The following is a 22,404-nucleotide window of genomic DNA, read 5'->3' on the forward strand; positions in this document are numbered from 1 at the left end:
TGTCCGCTGTGAGCGCTAGGCCCTCTGGCCTCTACACCACACATGCCCCCATTTTCTCATTTCTTGGGGCCCTTGGTGTCTTAGAAATTGTTTTCACCTGGCCCACAGGCCAATGAAATACCTAATTAGTCCATTGATTAATGTCCTAACAGTGTTTATGTCGTAAGAATTTAGTAGCTGTTTGGAAAAAGGTAAAGGACATTTTCATTTCACTCTTAAATAACCACAGTGATTTGTTTATGGGATATGTTTACCTGTTGGGCACTGCACAACTTCTCAAATCTTGGAATCAGACTGGACACGGAGGCACATTGATTTCCATATGGGGATTGCTTTTTATTTTAGCAAGTTCTGAAAACCCAGTTTTGCACACACACAAAGATGATGAAACTGTGGGCTGCCTTGAGCAGGCAGTTTGGGCAGGGTCTAGCAGATGCTGAGAATCACTGTACTTCTCTGAGAATTGGAAAATATCTGGTGGTACCCAGTGGGTTTACTGGTACCTGGGGGCACCTTGGCACACAGTTTGGGAACCGTGGTGCTAAGCCTTTGCCTCTGCTATTTCTTCTGCTTGAACGTTCCTCCTCTCAATCCTGCTTCTTGCTGCTCATGCTCCAGCTCTCGGCGGGGATGTGATGACTCCTGGGAGTTTTCCCTGAACCTTCCAGGCTGGGCTTAGGAGGTGCTGTCCTAACCCTTTTACTTCAGCTCTTTGCACAGTAATTTCATCTTTCCTTACCTGTCTCCGGACAGGGCTTTAGGCTGCTCCATGGAAAGGGACTCTCGTATCGCAGATGCTTTGTAAATGTGGGAATGGAGGGGATGAATGAACACCTGACTTATTGGCGCTTGGCCAGCATGAGCTTGTAGACGGGAGGAAATCAAAATCCCAATTCCAAACAGGCAGGTTGACAGGGCAGGGCTCTTGTCATTTGTAGGAGGATGTCTTTTGTGAAAGCCTGACCTGGGGGACCGGCCTTGTCTCTTGTTCCCCGTGACCTCCTCTGCTCCCGGGCGGCAGGCTGCCGACCTCCTGCATCTGAGCACATGGCCTCGTGAATTATAATACAAATCACAACGGAGGTCATTTTGGTCCTTTTGCATTTATTCATGTTGTGAGACATTGACCCATATACACGTTCCTTTGGTTCAGAAATTGTAGGTATGACTTGTTTCCGATGTGTTTGTTCTTCCCTTCAGAGAGGGATATATTACGTTGCCCGATGGCTCCGACTCCCGGCGCACAGAATATACAGTTGTGCTGCAGTCATTCAATCTCGGGGTGATAGGGGCTTGGGGACCTGGCAGGCGTTCATCAGAGGGCGCAGGACGTGGGTTTCATGCAAGAGCAGGTGGGGAAGGGCTCTCCAGGCCTCGGCCAGCAGATGGTGGGTGTCCAGGTGCCTGCACAGGGGACCTGTCTGTCCACAGTGTCTGCTCCCAGAACTAATGCCATATCCAAGTGCCTTCTGATGTGATGCTCTCCGGGAGGAAGGCTGGGCCCCTCCTCCACCGGGTGGAAATACCCCCAGTGACTTCTTAGAGCTCCGTGGACGCTGTTGTTGTTTAGTTTTGCCTGAGCTGCATAATATGAAGATGATAAGGCTATACTCTGCCATAGACGTCTGTTTTTTTAAAAAATATATTTTTATTGATTTCAGGAAGAGAGAGGGTGAGAGAGAGAGAAATACCAATGACGAGAAAGAATAACTGATCGGTTGCCTCCTGCACACTCCATACTGGGGTTCGAGCCTGCAAACCAGGCATGTGTCCTGACTGGGAATCGAACTGTGACTCATAGATCGATGCTCAACCACTGAGCCACACTGGCCGGACCAGATGTCTGTTTTTACTACTAAATTAAAGAGTGTGGTGCATGAACGTTTGCTAGTAACAGTAATACTCACCCCAAGGAAGCCCCGAGTACCTTCCCTTACGAAGAACATCATGTTTCATGCCTAGAAGGTTCCCTGCCTTACCTCGGCCTTTCCCATAGACTTTTAAAAGATGCTAATTTCACAACAGCCCTGTGAGATACGCAGAACAGTGTTCCCTGTTGACTGAGGCTCAGCTGTGTGAAATGACTTGTGTGTGCCCCTCCCGCTGCCTCCTCTGTGATGGCTCAGTGGCTGCAAAAAGAGACTCGCCCGCCTCACGCCTGGAAGGCCTCAGAAGCACGGCCTGAGGCTTCGGGACTGGAGGTTTGCTGCAGTGTTTCCTGTGGAAGGACACGGTCAGCGGAGAGGTCTGCGTGGATCCATCAAGGCGCCTCTCTCGTGACCGTGCTTTATTTCAGCGGAAGCTCTGTGTCCGTGCCCTCACACCTCACTGAGTACTTGCACTGCTTCCAGAGTCATACATGTGATGAGCAGCAAGATAGGCACTAGCACCAATGCCAGGGGCTGTGAACTCGTGAGAGGGAATTCTGTCCTCCTGGCCCTGCTCCCTCTATTCCTGGAGACCGGGGGGGAGGGGGGGGGCCTGGAATTCACCTGCCTCGTGTGGAGTGGGCACCATGACAGTCCCTTCTCTGCTTTTGTCAACTCACAGGAAAGATTAATGGTAGCGCAGCCCAGCTGGTTGAGTGTTGACCTATGAAATAGGAGGTCAAGGGTCAATTTAGGTCAGGGCACATGCCCGCGTTTCTGGCTTGATCTCCAGTAGGGGACATGCAGAAAGCAGCTGATCAAGATTCTCTGTCGTCATTTATGTTTCTCTCCCTCTCTGAAATCAACAAAAACTTAAAAAAGCAAAAACGATCAATGGTAGCCCATCCACAGATGCTCCACATGGATCTCTAGTGGTCTAGCGATGTAAAGGAATATTCTTTCTGTCATGAGAGGTGCCCGGCGGAACCTTTCTCCCATTTTACAGATGTGGACACTGAGGCCCCAAAAGGACCACAGATGTCAGCAAGAATGAAGAGACCCTGAGTTGATACTCTATATTGTTTTTTATCCTGTTGTCTGGTTCTGTCTGTAGAATGTCACGGGTATGGTTTTATTTATTTTTATTTTTTTAAATATATTTTTTATTAATTTCATTGAGGAAGGGAGAAGGAGAGAGAGAGAAACATCAATGATGAGAGGGAATCATTGATTGGCTGCCTCCTGCACGCCCCCTACTGGGGATCGAGCCTGCAACCCAGGCATGTGCCCTTGACCAGAATCGAACCCGTGACCCTTCGGTCTGCAGGCCAACGCTCTATCCACTGAGCCAAACTAGCTGGGGCCTGGGTATGATTTTAGATAGCCTATGCATGTAGACAGCCCTGGCAGCTTCCTCATTACAGTCGGGTTGCAGTGTCTACAGGCGACATTGGTATTTGGAAGGCCCCGGTTCTCAGCCATGCTGAGGACAGCACCCTCGCTATACTCCTGCGAGGGGTGACTTTCCCGTTTGCCATTCCTACCTGTGAAAGGAGAGACACGCTAAGTAACTCCTTCCTTCCTCCCAGGCCAAGAGAAATGTTAAGACAGAGAAGCCTTGGGACACTTGGGATTGGATGCTGTTTGCATCTCCCTCTAGCTCAGCGGTTCTCAACCTGTGGGTCGCGACCCCTTTGGCGGTCGAATGACCCTTTCCCAGGGGTCGCCTAAGACCATCCTGCATATCAGATATTTACATTATGATTTATAACAGTAGCAACATGACAGTTATGAAGAAGCAACGAAAATAACTTTATGGTTGGGTCACAACATGAGGAACTGTATTTAAAGGGCCAGAAGGTTGAGAACCACTGTTAGCTTCTTCAGGGCTTAGATCATCTTCATGGACAGGGGCAAAGATCGAAACATGTCAGGAACATGTGAGGAGCATAGAAGCCTTTTATTCAGAGAAACCAATAACAGTTCCATCATCCAATAAAACCACCCAGGTGTGTGCGCCTGCCTGGGAATCACATTCCTTGGCCACAGGTAGCTGGGTGGAACATGTCCCTCTCAGATCTGGGGAGAGCAGTCTCCTGTTTGAGCTCTGGATTTTGACAACCACCCTATTTTGGGTTGTGGGTTTATTTCGACTGAATGCCTGGCTTGATTGGTGTGGAAATGTGCACAGGCTGAGCAGGCTGGAGCCCAAGCCTCCCTGAGCTGCTCCATCAGGAAGTGCTCCCTCCCTCCCATTGTGGCTGAAGCGGGAAGTGCGCTTTACATATGCAAATGAAGCCTGAGTTTCACTTAATAATTATCAGCTGGAGATTCTATTGATGAGCAGCTGAAGGGACTCATCCCTCATCCCTAGAGAAACTGAGTTAACCATTTCTAGCCGCACCCCTCCCTCCCTGCCCCCCCCCCCCCCATACACTGCGGCTTCTGAACCACCTCTGAATGCTTGGCAATTGCAGACAGAGGTCTCTGATTCCCCCACTTCCCCTTCTCCACTTCTCAGGGGCCGCCCCCCAGCAGCTGAGTCCTCCTGCCCCTGACAGTATCATGGGTGCCTCTTTCTCCTGCCCTCCCCTCCTTCCTGTGCTGCAGGCTACAGAAGGCAGGACAGATCCGCCTGTATGTAATGGAGGCAGCAATACCAGCTTCAGGCAACAAAATGGGTGTCTAGAAGCGCATCTTAAGATCATACAGTCAGCCGAGCCAGTATGGCTCAGTGGTTGAGTGTCGACCTATGAACCAGTTTGTTTCCTGGTCAGGGCACATGCATGGGTTGCGGGCTCGATCCCCAGTCGGGGGCGTGTAGGAGGCAGCTGATCAGTGATGTTTCTATCTCTTCTTTTCATTGCCTCTCTGAAGTCAATAAAATAAAACGTAAAAATATATTCAATAAAAAAAGAACGAGCCTTATGTTTTTGTGCAATGGGGACACTAGGGACCCCATTTGCCGAAAGAGGGAGCAGAGGTTTTGGAGGTAGGAGTCCAGGGCTCTTCTTCGGATGTGGGGACAGCACGTGACCCCTGAGTCGTCCTCTCTTTCCACAGTGTGGTGGGCACCGTCCCGTGTTCTTGACACTGTGTGAGACGCTTGGGAAGCAAAGGGAATGCCCCATGGCCCCTGCCTTCACTGGTAGAGTGTCGGCCATGAACAGGTGTGGAGGGAATGGTAGGCACAGCGTGAAGCTGGATGCACAGTCAGCTGCTACCACCCCCAAGCCCATGTGGTAGGAGGTTGCAGGGGACCAGGGGACAGCCAGAGGAATGGAGGGGCACTCACCCCCTGCCCAGTAGAGGAGGGTTCCTAGAAGGAATGTTCAGGGAGATAGTCATGAGTCCATGGGAATTCAGCAGGTGACAACGCCTGCAAAGGAAACAATACAGACACCGCTTATTCCAACTGCCAGTCATGCACCCAGGAATTGAGTACAGGGCTTGCCCCCTGTGAGGAAATGCTGATGGGTGAGGCTCATTGGTTCTGTGGGCTACTCTCCAGGGCCAGAAGGCGGACTTGGGAAGGCCCGCGAGATTTCCACAGCAATTCCAGAAAGTCCAGCAAGGCTCCGACCCGCCTTCCTCTGGACTGAGCAGCTTCATCACCCCCTCCCGACCCAGCCTCTGAGGCCAGTCCCATGAGAAAGGTCTCCCATGGGCCTTCGTCCTGTGAGGGGCTCTTCTCTTCGGGGCCAGGAGTTGGGATCTGGTCCTGGGCCGCTTCCCCTCCCCCCGCTATCAAGGCATCTCTGGCATCCTCTGTGTGGGTCTGTGCTCCCTACACCCTCTCATGTCGCCCAGAAAAACCCTGGCTTTGCCTCAGTGTAGTCCAGCTGTGAAAGGTCCTTCATTTTATTCTTCTTGCTTTGCTGATACTGTTGGAAGCACCTTATAAAAAATTGCCATCCTCCCACGAGTAGGACTTGGAAGAAAATAACCATCTGTCAAAAGTAGAGATGGTAGGTTTTGCGTAATAGGTATCAGCACAATATTTTACCCAAACATCTATCTTGCTCGTGGTAAGGTCTTATCTTTGCCAAGTGCCCATCCCGATAACGCGTGATTGCTGTCAAGCTGCGCTCCCGATAAAATCTCTCCCCTCCCTATTCCCTCCCAAATCGCTTCCGCTAAAACTTCATTCTTCATTTCTGATTGTCCCCTAAGGAATAGTTTGGATTTGTCAGGAAAGGGTGAAAAGAGGATTGATAAGGGTTTTTACTTTGTGTGTGTGTGTGTGTATGTGTGTGTGTGTGTGTATTCTTTGTTTCAATATAGATAGTGATGGGAATTGGAATATAATTTAAGTCAGTCACACTGACAAAGAGGGGTTGGAGGCTGTGAAGAAGGGACAAGAAGGGAGAGAAAAGGGGGGCAAGTCATTTCTGGGCAGGGAGGATGCTCAGGCAGGCTTCTGCCCGTTCCCTCTTGTCTTTAATTCACAGTTGAGCTGAGGTTGATAACGCTGATTTAGGTGACTCGGCAGTTTGCAAGAAAGGGATGCTATTGAAGGCATCACCCACATTGACAAAAATACTTCCTCTTCTTTGTGAAATGTGCTAGAATATTCTTTCTCGCAGCGGCTCATGCTTCTGGTTGGCTCCTTAGCCATTGCTCACTTCAACGGATGCAAATCACCAGCCCTCCTTGCCTTGGGTAACTGTGTCTTTCTACTGATCTCTCTTCCAGCTCCTTCCGTTCAGCAGCTCACCAGGTTCTACCTGCGGCGTGAGCCCTGCAGGCCAGGGTCCGGTGCTCCTGCTGAAGTGATATCCCTGAGGGTCAGAGGAGGAGTGGGAGGTTGGGTGAAGGTCCGTGGCTGGTCTCAAAGCCTGGACTGGAGTGGAGAAAGGAATATCAGGGGGCCCAGGAAATGCCATGCACCTTAAGCCAGTTCTCCTTGGCACCAGACCCCCTGAAACAGCAGAGGTGGGAGGAAGGGGTTTCCTCTGTATTGATCCTCACTCCCATGCAGCCTGGAGACCTCTGCTCAGATTTGGCACATGTGGGGTTTCAGGTGCAGGGGCGGATAAGCAGAACGATCGCTGTCGCAGACAGACATGCCCTGTGAAGACCACTCTCTAGGCTTCTAGTCATGTTCTGCGTCCAGCTTTGCTCTGCAGTCCCAGGGCTTCCTCTAGCAGAGAAGGGCATCACCGTCAGAGTGTGCTATATGGTAGCCCCTCCCTCTTGGGAGAGCAAAGCACCATGGGTCGTTGCCGGGGTCCAACCCCAGCAGGTCCAGGGGTTCCCAAAGGCGTAGACGGAGTCGGCGAAGAAGGAAGGGCACGGAGACAGCGTTCAGTTGATCAGCAGCCTAGCCAGGATCTCTAGCCCGGATCTCCAGAGAGGTTCTGCTTCGGATCTCCAGCGAGGTTCTGTAGCCATGTTCCCTCGCTAGGTTCTCCAGCCAGGTTCTGTCCAGACTCTCCAGTCAGGTTCAGTGTCCAGGTTCCAGTCAGGTTCTCCTGCCAATCTCTGTAGTCAGGTTCAGTCCAGGATCCCTTGCCATGTTCTCCCGCTAGGCTCTGTCTCTAGGCTCTGAGGCCAGTCCCTCTCCAGGATCCTCCGGCATGCTCTCTCCAGCGAAGTTCTTCTGTCTCTAGGCTCCGTGTAGGTTCTGTCTTCTTGATTCTGTTCTAAGTTCTGAGTCTTTCTGTCTTGTTACAACTGTATTTATACAAGTTGATTTAATCCTATCAATCTCTATTACAAAGGTTAGGGCGTTTCTTATCTCCATTCCAGGGAGAAAAGATTATGTAGTTTAAGCATGATTGTTCGTAGTTAAAGGGATTAATTACCCGCCTGGCACTTAGTTGAGGGGTTTTATTCCCTCCCTAACTTCAGGGGAAAATCCCTACCTGGGGATTCAACCTTTCTCGGAGAGGTGACCTTGGTTAAAACACAGCGCCAAGAAGGTGAGCAAACATATTAAGAACAGTATGCCATATATGCCAGGTCCCTTGAAACAGCAAGGATGGACCGGCTCCCGGCAGGTCGTGTCCTTTGCGGTCCAGGGAAAGGCCCACGTATAGTGTGAGGCATTCATTGTTTCAGGTCTTCTTCTTTTTAAAATATATTTCTATTGATTTCAGAGAGGAAGGGAGAGGTAGAGAGAGATAGAAACATCAGTGATGACAGAGAATCATGGATCAGCTGCCTCTTGCATGCCCCACCCTGGAGATCAAGCCCACAACAGAGGCATGTGCCCTTGACCGGAATCAAACCTGGGACCCTTCAGTCCAGTGATGGCGAACCTATGACACGCGTGTCAGAGGTGATACACGAACTCATTTTTTTGGTTGATTTTTCTTTGTTAAATGGCATTTAAATATATAAAATAAATATCAAAAATATAAGTCTTTGTTTTACTATGGTTGCAAATATCAAAAAATTTCTATATGTGACACGGCACCAGAGTTAAGTTAGGGTTTTTCAAAATGCTGACACGCCGAGCTCAAAAGGTTCACCATCACTGCTTTAGTCCATGGGCCGATGCTCTATCCTCTGAGCCAAACCGGCCAGGGCTTGGGTCCTTTTTATGAGTCCCTTCCTCTCTTCCTTGGGCCAGCATTTCATTCTGATATTCCACCTCTGAAATAAGACAGTCTAGCCCAGGGGTAGGCAAACTTTTTGACTCGAGGGCCACAATGGGTTCTTAAACTGGACCGGAGGGCCGGAACAAAAGCATGGATGGAGTGTTTGTGTGAACTAATATAAATTCAAAGTAAACATCATTACATAAAAGGGTACGGTCTTTTTTTTTTTTTTTTTTTAGTTTTATTCATTTTAAACGCAGACTGCGGGCCGTAGTTTGCCCACGGCTGGTCTAGCCAGTAGTTCTCAACCCTTTGGCCCTTTAAATACAGTTCCTCATGTTGTGACCCAACCATAAAATTATTTTCGTTGCTACTTCATAACTGTCATGTTGCTACTGTTATGAATCGTAATATCTGATATGCAGGATGGTCTTAGGCGACCCCTGGGAAAGGGTCATTGGACCGCCAAAGGGGTCATGACCCACAGGTTGAGAACCGCTGGTAGACCAAGCATGTCAAACTTGTGGCCGGTGGGCCGCACGAGTTTGACATGCTTGGTCTAGACCAGTGGTTGGCAAACTCATTAGTCAACAGAGCCAAATATCAACAGCACAATGATTGAAATTTCTTTTGAGAGCCAAATTTTTTTTTAATATATTTTATTGACTTTTTTTTACAGAGAGGAAGGGAGAGGGATAGAGAGTTAGAAACATCGATGAGAGAAAAACATTGATCAGCTGCCTCCTGTACACCACCCCCTTCCGGGTATGTGCATGCAACCAAGGTACATGCCCTTGACCAGAATCGAACCCGGGACCCTTTAGTCCGCAGGCCAACACTCTATCCACTGGGCCAAACTGGTCAGGGCAAGAGCCAAATTGTTTAAACTTAAACTGTATAGGTAGGTACATTGTTATTAACTTAGTTAGGGTACTCCTAAGGCTTAGGAAGAGCCACACTCAAGGGGCCAAAGAGCCGCATGTAGCTCGCGAGCCGCAGTTTGTCGACCACGGGTCTCGACCAGTGGTTCTCAACCTTCCTAATGACGTGACCCTTTAATACAGTTCCTCATGTTGTGGTGACTCCCAATTTCATTGTTACAAATTGAACATAACTAAAGCATAGTGATTAATCACAAAAACAATATGTAATTATATATGTGTTTTCCGATGGTCTTAGGCGACCCCTGTGAAAGGGTCGTTTGACCCCCCCCCCAAAGGGGTCGCGACCCACAGGTGACAATTTATGGTTTATTGATTCACATATTTAGAATAGGATAGTTTTCAATACCCTCTGTGTGACAAATGTAAAATAAAACCTTAAAACCTTGCTAAAGAATCGTCTCTTTTGACTCTCTTGATTTGAATAAGATTTTTAGTTTTAAAAAATCAGACCTTATTAAAATTTTTTACTGCAAAATATGATTCTTCCTAGCACATATGATTTGCCACTTTGGGTCATATTAGTGGGATTTTATAAGGGGTATAAATATTTTATACAAAATTACACAGTTATTGCTAACATTAAAAAAAAATGGTCAGTGGAAACATACTTACAAAATCTTCCATCTTGAGTGCTACCAGAGAGACAATTAAGGAGAAATTCTGGAATATTTCTGTCGGATTCTGCTAACAAGGGCCATGTTGAGGGCCCGGGTGAGCATGCCCAGTTCATGCTTTGCAAAGGATAAAATCTTCGTTTTTGTTTCGCTTTTCGTTTTGATGACTCTATCAGTGAAGGGTGTTGGGTCCAACCGTTGCGTGTGTATAGAATACGGTGCAAGATGGTGTGCCAGGAAAATGCTGCCTTCTCAAGCTCAGCCAGCGGAGACCAACCTGAGAGCTGGTGGCCATGGAAAAAGTGATGGTAGTTAAGGGGCTAAAGGGGCAGAGGGTGGTCAGACACGATTGGAATGTGAATTGAGTGTGCCCTCACACACTGGTTGATTCTCCAGATTTGGAGGGAATATCTACTCACATTTTCTGGGATGCATTGTGTTGTTATGCACCCATTATGTTTACTAAACGGCCTAGTGATCTAAGATAAGAATTTGGCTTCACTGTCCAGTTGTTCAATTTATATTATAAAAAAAAAAAAAAATAGAGCACTGCCTGGCCAGTGTGGCTCAGTGATTGAGCTTCGACCCATGAACCAGGAGGTTGTGGTTCAATTCCTGGTCAGGGCACATGCCCAGGATGTAGGCTCGATCCCCAGTGTGGGTCATGCAGGAGGCAGCCGATCAGTGATTTTCTCTCATCATTGATGTTTCTATCTCGCTCTCCCTCTCCCTTCCTCTCTCTGAAATCAATAAAAACATCTTAAAAATATAAAGCACTAAATACATTATCTTCTGCTGAGTTTGGTGATGATTTGAATGCTGCTAACCAAAGTCCTTCTGCCCATGCTTAGACTTCTTGGATATCCAACAGGAATAGGATTGGTGGCTTTAGAAGCAGAAAGACTCAGTTACTGTATTGTGAGAACAGTAGTTCAAAGACTGACTGTTTCCAACTTTCAGAACTTAGGATATTTGGCAAAAAAAGAAAAATAGTAATTTGAAGCTTTGAAATCACTGAGTCTCAAATTTCAAGGAGCAAAACACTGACATCAGTGCTCATCAGGGTACATTTCAGCACTTACAGCCAAAACCCAGCTAGCACACCACACACTGGCACTACGAGTGTCTTCATCTACTTGACTTACTGAAGCTCTTTAAGACAAGGCTCCGGAAAACAATTTCATGGAGGAAAAAATCAAATCGCAGTTCGCATGTTAGGAGGAAACAAACCTCGGAGTCCTCCCCGGCCTTACGATTGCAGATCCTCTCTCGGAGCTGGTGAGGAACCAACCCTCTTCTCACTGTTGTTCTGTCTTTGCCAGAAGATCTCCGAGGCCTTTGCTGGAACGCTGGGTTGCTTCGGATGCCAGAGACAACTTCCAGAAAATCCCGTTGGAGGCTTTTGGGAGAAAGCATTCCCTGTTTTCCCCCACAGTGAGCAGCTCTTCTGTGGCATCCCTGTCGCTTCCTCCCAGCAAGGCTGGCTCCAACCTCTGGGACGTAGGACAATGGCTCTGCCTGGACCCTGGGCACAGCACGGGGACTGCCTTTCCAACACGACTTCCCCTCTTCGAGGCCTGGCGTTGATTATTCCGTGTGTCTTCATTGGTGATGAATGTACAGACTTGGAGAGCAAAGTTTGGTTCAAGCCATTTGGGGTCGAAGAAGGGTCCATAGAAATGGGCACAGGATGTTGAGAGCATTTCCCCTCCAGTATCCCTGGAATTGTAGTTGCCAGGGACTTGCATAATTAGCCTTTATTTGTGGCTAATTATCAAAGAACTAGAGGACCAGTGCACCATGGGGTCCCTCAGCTTGGCCTGTGGGGATTGGGCCAAAACCAGCTCTCCAACAGCCCCCAAAGGGTCCCAGATTGGGAGAGGGCGGTTCTTGGGTGAAGCACCCTGGAATCAGGCTCCCTCCTCTCTGGTTTTGGGTGCATCACCTGAGAACCACAGCTGCTAAGTCACTGCAGCTCCGCAGCTCCTGCGTTGAGCGTCTGCCTCCTGGTGGTCATTGCGTGTCAGAGCTACCAGCCAGCTAGCTGCTTAGGCTTTTATATATATACTAGAGGCCCGTTGCAGGAAGATTCCTGCAAGAATAGGACTTCCTCGGGCCCTTTCCTGCAAGAATAGGGCTTCCTGAGGCTGGAGCAAAGCAGAGAAGGGATGTTGATATTCGCTCCCTTCTCTGCTGCCTCACTCCCTCCTGTCTCTGCTGCCTCAACCCCGCTCCCGTGTCCTCTGCCTCGCTCCCTTCTGTAGCGCTTGGCTTCCTTCTACCCTGTCTTCAGTCTTCCCTCCACGCCTGCATATGCAAATTTTACCACCATCTTTGTTGGATTAATTTGCATACTCATCCTGATTGGCTGGTGGGTGTAGTGGAGTGACAGCAATTTGCATGTTTCTCTTTTATTAGTGTAGATACTAGGAGCCCAGTGCACAAATTTGTGCACCTTGAACTGTTGGCCGCGAGGCTGTGGTAGGCACGGGGCAGGTCTCGGCCCATCCTCTGCACCCCCACCCAGCCCTCCCGCCGCAGCCCCCAGTCCTCGTGTCTGCCGGCAGCCCGGCTCCCACTGCCACCACTCTCACGTGCTGATGGCACTGACCCCACTCACACCCGCTGATGGCACGCAGTGATTTGGGCTGGCGCCAGCAGCGGGTGTGAGTGGCAGCTGCTGTCCCAATCACCCCTCAGGAGCAGGGGGAGGTGGAGAAGCCCTCAGGGGCAATCAGGGCCTACAGCCCCCGCTCACACCTGCTGATGGCGCCGAGTGATTGGGACCAGTGCCGGGCACCGGTACGAGCAGGGTCTGGCACTGGCAGCAGGTGCAAGTGCTGGGCAGGACCGTGGCACGCAGAAGCAAAGAATTTTCAGTAACCACTAGAGGCTTGCCCTGATGACAGTGACTAGCACCCTGCCTTGGTCTGGTGCCCCTGCTCACCTGCTCCACCATCCCATTGCAGCCAACACCTGCCATGTTCCGCACACGCCTCCTCATGGGTAACACACATAGCGACCGGTCGTTCGTTTGTTCCGTACAGTCTATTTGCATATTAGCCTTTTATTATATAGGATAACCCAAGAATTGAAATGTACTTCCCATAAACATGTCAAATGGGCTTTCTGGAGAGGAGCAGGGGAGGCAATGAGGCCCCATGGGAAACCTGCCTGAGCTTCCTTGTCGCCCTGGGTGAACTCGGACTCACCTCAGGCTGAAGGCAGGACAGTGTCAGAGGCAGCCCTGGTTTGCTGGCTGCTCCTCCCATAGACCACTCAGAACAGCGCGGTATTCAGAAAATTTACTACCTTTATCATTATCAGCTCATCTTACCTGTGATACCACAACCAGCACCGGGAAGGAGTTGGAGGAATTACTTTATACCGAGCGACTCCCTGGGACAGGGCTTGGTGCTTGCATATTGGGATCTTACTTAAGCCTTCCGTCCCCCTTGTAAGGTTAGCATTTCTGCTCCCATTTCACAGAAGGTAACACTGACACTGGGAGCATTTAAGTAACCCCTGCAAAGAACCCACTCACAGTTCCCATTTGTCGTGCATTTTGTGGGCTCCCAGAGATTCTTGGGCTCCTGCCCAAAATGTTCCCCAAGACCTTGTGCCCGAGGGCTCCTGTACCTCTCACTCACCTCTAATCACGCTGCACCACTGTGGGAACACGGCTTACGCTTTTAGGGTCTCAGTGTCCTCATCCGTAATGAGGTCACCAATTGCCACCTGCCTGGGCCGTGATGACCTCAGACATCCTCAGCGTGAACTGCCCGGCTGGGTGCAGACACCCAGCCGGCGCCACACAACGCGCCACACTGCCCCTGCCCGGCTCGATGCCCCTCTCCCACCCCTGCCCCAAGGGTGGATGTCGGCTGCTTATTCTTTTTCATTCTCGGCGGAACTGATTTGATTTGACCAAACGGGGACTGGTTTCAAAAGCCTGGGCCACAGCTCATAATTGGCCAGCTCAGCGACAGTGTAACCCTCATTGACCCCTGGCTTCACGTCCCCACACACTCGCCCTGGCCTTCGATTGTGGTCCCGGGCAGTGTCACTCCGCGAGTCCTATTTGCTGCCGGGATGGGAGAAGAGCGGGTGCCCAGGAGTTGAACCCCGAGGTGGTTAAGAGGGAAAAGGGAGCCCTGTTTGTGAAGGCCCACGGCACATCAAAAGGCCCTGGGCACAGGCGATGCCGAAGGCAGCACGGGCAACTGCAGGGTGTGCTTTGCCTCTGCCTTTGATCCTCAAGTTTCCTGAGTCACACTGACTTCCCGGGACAGTTTGGAAGCTCAGTGGGGCGTGGACAGGGAGAGGAAGCACTCGAAGGATGAAAAAGGAGGAGTGTTTTTCTGGCAGGCGGCCGAGGGAGGGTGATTGCTGGACACGTGGTGGTTGCTGGGGAGTCTCTGAGGCAGCCGTGGTGGAGCTGTGTCCAGGATTCCAGGGGCGTGGGCACAGCGGAGCGACGCCGTTCCCTGTGCCTTGTGTTGCTGGGGCTCCTGGGTGGTAGGCATGCACTGAGCCTACTGTGCGCAGGGTGTTTGCTAAGTATCCTTGGGAGATGGGGTTTTACATTAATAATGTGTTTTTTTAATGTTTTTTATTGGTTTTGTTTGTTTTTAGAGATAGAGATAGGGAGAGGGAGATAGAAACATCAACATCCTTGAGAGAGAAAAACAGTGATTGGCTGCCTCCTGCAAGCCCCCTATTGGGGATCAAGCCCCCACAACCTGAGCATGGGCCCTGACTGGGAATCGAACTGGTGACCTCTTGGTTCATGGGTCAATGCTCAACCACGGAGCCATACCAGCCAGGCGTAATGTTACTTTTAATTCGTGGCTCTCTAGCCTATTATGAAACTTCACTTAAGTGGAGAGTGTACAGGCTCGGGCATCAGGAAGACCTGGTTACGCATTCTGACATCACTGCGCCCCGGTTGTGTGGCTTTGAAAGCCTTACTTATCGTCTCTGGGTATGATTGTTAAATGGAGTGTTGCTGGCACTCCGTGGAATGGTAACTGCTTTTCTGGGAAAATTTGAGATTGATTACAGTCCTACTTTCTGCTTCCTTGCTGACCTTAATTATTTTACTCATGGCACGGACTCATGCACCCACCCTTCCAGCATTTATTGGATATTATGGTAATGTTACCACAAAGATAAATAGTATAGTAAGGCCCAGTCTTTGTCCTTACTGAATTCCTAATCTTCACAGAAAATATTTGATGAAATAATTGACCAAATACAATATGACAGGTATATTTTTATAGTGCTTATGTACAAAATACTTTTGGGACATGTTGAAGGATATTTTGCCTGCAGTTTGAAAGTTTCCCCTGGGAAGTGATGCTTCTGAAATAGGGTTTTGAAGGATGAATAGGAGTTTACCCAGGAAGAACGAAATAAACTTAATCATTATTAATATTTCTTCTCTCCCCCCCTTCCTTTTTTTGCCTACTTCCACGTCCTTCTACTCCTCACCTCCCTTTTTCTTCCCATTCTCCTCCTTCTCCAGTCTTCCTCCTCCTTCATAGTCATAATGCTTTATTGATGACAACAGTGTCGAGCTAGTAACGTGTCAAGTCAGGAAAAGAAGACAGTGCATTTAATTAGGAAAAATTATATTATGATTGTCTTCTTGAAACAGCATGTTAGTTTTTATCACCGTAATAAGTCATTCTGTTCTCAACTTTGTTCCCAGCTCCGTCTGGATGCATTTATTTGTAACCCACTTTCCATCTGTTTTCTCTTGTAAATGGGGTTGTGAGCAGAACTTCGCGATGTAGTAATGCATGTCTGGGGTACGTGGGGGGGCTGGGGTGTGATTCACTCTGGGTTAACTCTTCCCTGGTCTTTCTGCACCCACAGATGGGAAGCCCGTGTCGCTGTCTCCGCTGGAGTCCCAGCCCCACAGTCCCCGGTACTCGGCCCCTGGCCAGCGGGAGCGCGAGAGCCTGGAGGTGCGGGTGCGTGAGGTGGAGGAGGAGAACCGAGCCCTCCGCAGGCAGCTCAGCCTGGCCCAGGGCAGGGCCCCGGCCCATCGCCGTGGCAACCACTCCAAGACCTACTCCATGGAAGAGGGTACTGGGGACAGCGAGAACCTTCGAGCTGGCATCGTGGCGGGCAACAGCTCCGAGTGTGGGCAGCAGCCAGTCGTGGAGAAGTGTGAGGTAAAGAGCACCTAGAACCATCCAAGGCCCAACTGCCCCCAGCCCTTGCAAATGCTGGCCTAGAAGCACCGCCAGATGCCTGGACAGGGCTGGCGCTCTTGACTCAGGCCTGGGTATGAATTTGACATGGCCACTAACTCTGCTGTTGGCCTGGCAAACCGTTAGCCTCTGAGCCTCAGTTTTGCCACCTGAAAAATGGGGATAAGAAAGCCTACACTACAAAGATATCAAAAGGCAAACTGATGGAAGCTAGCTCCCCTTTCTTCGCAGTTCATTTGGACCTGCTCAAGGTTTATACACCTGGTTGTCACCCGGGGGACCCCTGTTACTTAGACCAGGGGTCGCCAACCTTTCAGACCTCACGGACCACCAGTGGTCCGCAAACCACCGGTTGTTAACCACTGACTTAGACTACGGTGTGAGTGGTGTACCTGGGGTGGTGGCCCTGTTGGGCAGCTCCCTCAGGTCTCATTCTCACTTCAGGAACAGCTTCTACAATTCAGAACCAGAGACTTACTGCTCATCGAAGGCAGTGGTTTGAACTTTCATAGCTTCATATCACTTTGCCCCTTTTAGGGTATGCTTTATTTCTTAGTAACTCTCTAGACATTTGGAAAACTTACCCTCTTCCTATCACCATCACCCCCCTCATTCATACAGCCATGCTTACTGTGTACTGAATACACACACACACTTTCACTCTCGTTCACTCATTTCCGGCTGCTTCTGGTTCCCAATGGACAAGAATTAGAGCTTCCCTGTTAAGAGCAAGAGCTTTGGAGACACACAGAAGCCCGAGTTCATATCCCGGCTCTGCTGGTTTCTGCTGAGAGTACTTGAGCAAGTGACCTAACCTCTCTGACCTTCAGGTGTCTCCCCACTAAATCTGAAAAGTAATACCTGCCTGTACTACATATAAGTAGAGAAATTTCTATGAAAGAGCAAAATGACAAAAGTAGTGGCAAACCAAATTTAAGTCATATTTTTAATTTAAATTCTTTAATGTTTAAAGTTCTGCATACGTCTCCAGACGCAGAATCATTGTTCCTTGGGGGTAGGTCCCAAAAATCTGAGTATTAAAAGAATCTATTCAGGTGATTCTGAGATAGTGGACACTGTTCGGGAGCCACTGCTTGAAGGCACACATGCCTGATGTGATTCTCTGTATCCCTGGGCTCTCTGAAAGGTGATATAGGAATCTAGGAATTGAACCTTGAGGTTGCTGATTGTTACTATAACTTATGTTTTAGTTTTTTGACTTGCACCTGAGAATTAGATTATATTTGTTTTCCTCTTTCTTTGTGTTAATCAGTAATATTACTTCTTACACACTTAAAAAGTGATTTTTGGTAGGATTTGTCTGTGATGAGCCCCCCTGGTCCTGTTCAGATCTTCCATAGATGAGTTTGAAAGTCTTGATCTCCTGGCATCTTATTCCAAAGCAATCTCCTCTGGGTACACATTTACCTTGAGATGCTGGCTTCATACCCATCAGCAGTGTACGTCCTCTGTCTCCATGGCTTGGTGTCTATAAATTTTAGTGAAAAAGCCATAGAGGCAAACAAGAATGTCAGTCAATGGAGTCAAAATAGAAGCCTCCCTTCATCTACCCTGTGGTGGTGACAAGTGCTGAAGCTAGTCTTTTTTCTTTTTCTTTTTTTAATATATTTTTATTGATTTCAGAGAGGAAAGGAGAGGGAGAGAGGGATAGAAACATCAATGATGAGAGAGAACCATTGATTGGTTGCCTCCTGCACTCCCTCTACTGGGAATTGAGCCCGCCACCCAGGCATGTGCCCTTGGCCAGAATCGAACCTGGGACCCTTCACTCCACAGGCCAACGCTCTATCCACTGAGCCAGACTGGCTAGGGCTGAAGCTAGTCTTGACACCCTGTCAGATGCAGGCCCCTGTATCCAGGCACGCCACCCTCATCTCCTGTTGGTCTGAAACTTCTTTAGAGAATGACAAGTGTTTCTGAAAACTCCTCTGTAATGATGCCCAGGCTGTCAGCTGAGATTATCTGATGATAGAAACAGGGGCCCTCACCGGCCCTGGGACTCTCATCGTTTCCTAATCATGTGGTTCGCAGCTAGCTGCCTGGGTGATCCCTGCATTTCTGCTGTCAGGGCAGGGCTGCCCCCGCGAGGGGCTAGTTCCTTGTGCCTTGAGACTTGGAGCAGAATGATTCTCTTTGATCTTCCCTTGTGCCTATGTGTGTACAGATATGTATATTTTTCTTGCATTTCTGGTCTCCTTCGGGCATCAGCTATGGAGCAGCAGAACAGTCACTGGACCTGGAGTCAGAGTTCCTGACCAGGAATCTTTGCTTTGCCACTCACTAGTCATGTGACTTCGAACAATCCGGGTGCTCTGTAGAGTCTGCGTCATCACTACAAAATGAGAATATGTTTTCCAAGTGCAGTTGTGAGGACAAAATGAGGTAGCGGGTGGGAAACTGACTCTTTAGGAGTATCATATATACCTATGGCAGATATTGATATTCCAGTTTCCTAGCAAATCCCCTAAAATGTAGTGGCTTCAGACACCTGTGGTTTTATTACCTCTTGTATTTTGTGTGGGTCTAGGGCTTGGGACTTTTGCTTAGCTGAGAGGCTCTGGTTGGGCGCCCTTATATCAATGTCCTTATTTTGTGGCTGGAGCTGGAACAGTGCAGGCCTGGAGCAGTGGGGGCTGGCTGGCTGGCCTGGCATCGCTGCTTTTTCCTGGTGGAGTCTCTGGCCTCGCCCTGTGGTCTTTCTGCAGGGGCTAGTTGGGCTTCCTCACAACATGGCAGCTACAGGGCAGCCGGCTGCTTTCCTGGCAGCTGAAGTACAAGTGCTCCAGTGAGCAAACCAGGGTGACGCATTTTGTGACCTGGCTCAGAAGTTGCATAGTGTCTGCTCTGCTGGTCGTGTTGAAACATGCGCAAAAGCCCACCCATTTTCCAGGGGGTAGAAACACACACCCCATCTCTCAATGGGAGGGATGTCTAGACATATGTGGATATACTTTCAGCAGCAACAATTGACGTGGTCGTTATGGAAGGTCAGGCAAACGGTACTGTCTGATGTCAGACCACCTTTAAGGAGGGATCTCTCTTTCCTGTTCTCTGTGCTTTGAACTTTATTTCTTGGTAGCAGTGTACTAGTAGTACACACTAACGTCTATCAGACACTGCTAAATGTTACCAGACACTACACTTGCATAACACCTCTCATTTCGTCCCCACAACATACTTCCTAACTTTTAAAGATTAGAAAGCTAAAGGTGAAATAATTATTTCAAGTCACACTGCCAGGAAGAGGTGGAGCTGGCATTATATCTAAGCTGTGTGCTTCCAGAATCCGTGCTGTGAACCACAGTATTGAATGCTCTGTGCCTGATCGCTCCTGGGGCCCACCCTTACCTCAGCCTCAGAGCCCGGTTCTTGTTCTGGCAGGTGCCTCGTCTCAGAAGGCTTCCTTCTGGGTGACCAGTTAACGATATGGGGGTCCGCTTTCACATTGGGGGTCATAGCCACCTCACGAGGGTTCTCATTTCTCAGTGGGTCTAAGCAAGGATGTGTCTGTTCCTTTGAAAGAAGTTGGGTGGTTTTAAATTGCCTTCCAGATTGTGGCTGCATTTGTTAGCTACCATTTGGCTTTAGGCATTACACTTATAACACTTGTCACCTCTCACCTGCATTTACTGGGCCCCTAACAAACCCACAGTATTTTGAGCTGTTTGATCTATTGCCTATTTTTACCCTGTCTTCCAGGATTTTTATATAATACTAGAGGCCCGGTGCATGAAATTCGTGCACGGGGGATGGGGGGTGGGGATCCCCTCAACCAAGCCTGCACCCTCTCCAATCTGGGACCCCTCGGGGGATGTCCAACTGCCGGTTTATGCCCAATCCCGGGGAGTAGGATGGTTTCAGACCTAAACTGGAAGTTGGACATCCATCTCACAATCCGAGACCACTGGCTCCTAATTATTCACCTGCCTGCCTGCCTGATCACCCCTAACTGCTCCCCCTGCCAGCCTGGTTGCCCCTTACTGCCCCCCCACCCCCCCGCCCCCCGCCGGCCTTGTCACCCCATGCAGCCTGCTGTTCAGGTGTTTGGTCATCCCTCACTAACCCCCCTGCCGGCCTGGTTGCCCCATGCAGCCTGCAGTTAAGGCATTTGGTCATCCCTCACTAACCCTCCTGCCGGCCTTGTCACCCCACACAGTCTGCTGTTTGGTCGTTACTGTGAGGGCGTCCTGACCAATTTGCATATTACCTTTTATTAGTATAGATCCCAGCAGTGGAGGGGTGTGTGCCTCCAATCTTCTCGTGTACCACGTGACTGTTGGAAGACACTGGCATAGCCCGTGGACTCGCATTTTATTCGCTTCATGCGTTGCCTCTGGGGCTCCTTCGAGGATGTAGATCCACTAAAATATCTTCCCTAAATGTCAGCCCTGGCATTAGGGACTGTTGTAGATGGAGGAGCCCTCGTAAGATTTCTTAGGCAGCAATTTTCAGGGAGTCCTGGCTCCCGTCACCTCTGAGGTGCCTTCCCAGAGTCTAATAGTTATTTATTGCTTCATAGCGTGTTATCTCCAACACCTAACGGCTTAAACAATAAGCGTTTATTATCATGTGCAGCTTCTGAAAATGAGCAATCTGGGAGCAGTGTACAGGGTTGGGACTTGAAATCTCACAGGAGGTGGCAGTGAAGACACCCGCTGGGGCTGCGGTCACCTGTGGGCTTGCTTGGGCCTGGAGGCTGCACCTCCAGGATGGCACACGGGCCTGGCTGGGGCTGCAGGTCCGTGGGACTCCTCGAGGGTCCTCCACTGAACTGCCTGAGTGTTCTCTCAACACGGCAGCTAGTTTTCCCGGTAAGCGATTCCGCGGAGCAAGGCAGGAGCCACAGTCTCTTTGCTGACCTAGCCTTGGGCGGTATGTACCTCTGCTCCTGCCCAGTTCTGCTGGCCCCACCCATCAGCCCTGAGAGTGCAGGAGAGTTCCCACAGGCCGTGGGTACCAGCTGGCCAGGAGCCGTGAGGACAGCCTGGGAGGCTGGCTGGCACATCATGGCCGTAGCAAGGGCCCGTCTCCAGCAGCCTCCTGTCTGAGCCTTCTGAACAGGCCTGCCTTGATCTGCTCCAGATAGTGCGTTCTCTTAGAAAATTAATTTTTGAGGATGTGCCGACAACAAGAACAAAGAAGCCAAAGCTGAAGTGAAGAACAAGAAGAGTTCTCTCCTCGTTTTCCCTAGTTGTCATCGTGGCCCTGATGATGAGAGATTTGGTGGCTCATCTCTTCCTTCCGTGCTTCCTGCTCCCTCATATGTGAAGCCGGTAAAGGCAGCACGCGCATTGGACAGAGCAGAGGGAACTCGGCAAATTTTAATGCCTTCCTTTCAACAGTGTGGGAGAGACTGTCCCAGTTCTCCCTTGAAGGGGGTGGGAGTGAGGCCAAAAGAGAGAAACTGAGGCCTGACTTTTGAGAACATTTAAGGCTCCATGCCTTGAATGTAGAGCCTTCTCATACTATAAACTCGTTTATAATAATAATCCTATATAATAAAAGCCTAATATGTCTGGTTGTCCATTCAACCGATCAAAGCATAATATGCTAATGATATGCTAAGGCTGCTCAGTTGCTTGCTATGATGTGCACTGACCACCAGGGGACAGACACTCTGACAGGTAGATTAGCTTGCTGCTCGGGTCTGGCCAATCAGGACTGAGTGAAACGGGCTGGACATGCCCCGAGCTCTCCCGAGTCACTCCCAGCCCTGATCATGCACTGGTGGGGTCCCTTGGTCTGGCCTACCCCCTCTCGCAATCAGGATGAGAGACTCCGCCCACCCCCAGGGCACGAATTTTGTGCACCGAGCCTCTAGTTCAGTGGTTCTCAACCTTCCTAATGCCGCGACCCTTTAATACAGTTCCTCATGTTGTGGTGACCCCCAATTTCATTGTTACAAATTGAACATAATTAAAGCATAATGATTAATCACAAAAACAATACGTAATTATATATGTGTTTTCCGATGGTCTTAGGCAACCCCTGTGAAAGGGTCGTTCGACCTCCAAAGGGGTCGCGACCCACAGATTGAGAACTGCTACTCTAGAGGCTCACCGTGTAGATAAGTAGGGGCGAGTCCTTTATTTAGGGGGTGGTCCAGCGTTGGAACAGGGAGGGATGAGGTCCATGGGAGGCAGGTGTTGGAGGTCTGTGATGCTACACCGAGGAGAACACATTGGATTTGA

General features: G+C 49.6%; 1 protein-coding gene across 7 annotated transcripts in view; it reads left to right on the forward strand.

The window, feature by feature from the left end:
- LARGE1 (LARGE xylosyl- and glucuronyltransferase 1) overlaps positions 1-22,404 on the forward strand; it is a 440,149-nt gene that overhangs the window by 188,461 nt on the left and 229,284 nt on the right. For all 7 annotated transcript variants that reach the window (XM_059681723.1, XM_059681724.1, XM_059681721.1 and 4 more), the window contains one exon: positions 15,852-16,153. In XM_059681723.1, the coding sequence (XP_059537706.1) occupies positions 15,852-16,153 (302 nt within the window). The remainder of the gene's footprint in view (positions 1-15,851; positions 16,154-22,404) is intronic.

This window comes from Myotis daubentonii, chromosome 2 (genome assembly GCF_963259705.1).
Source record: "Myotis daubentonii chromosome 2, mMyoDau2.1, whole genome shotgun sequence".
Taxonomy (NCBI): Eukaryota; Metazoa; Chordata; class Mammalia; order Chiroptera; family Vespertilionidae; genus Myotis; species Myotis daubentonii.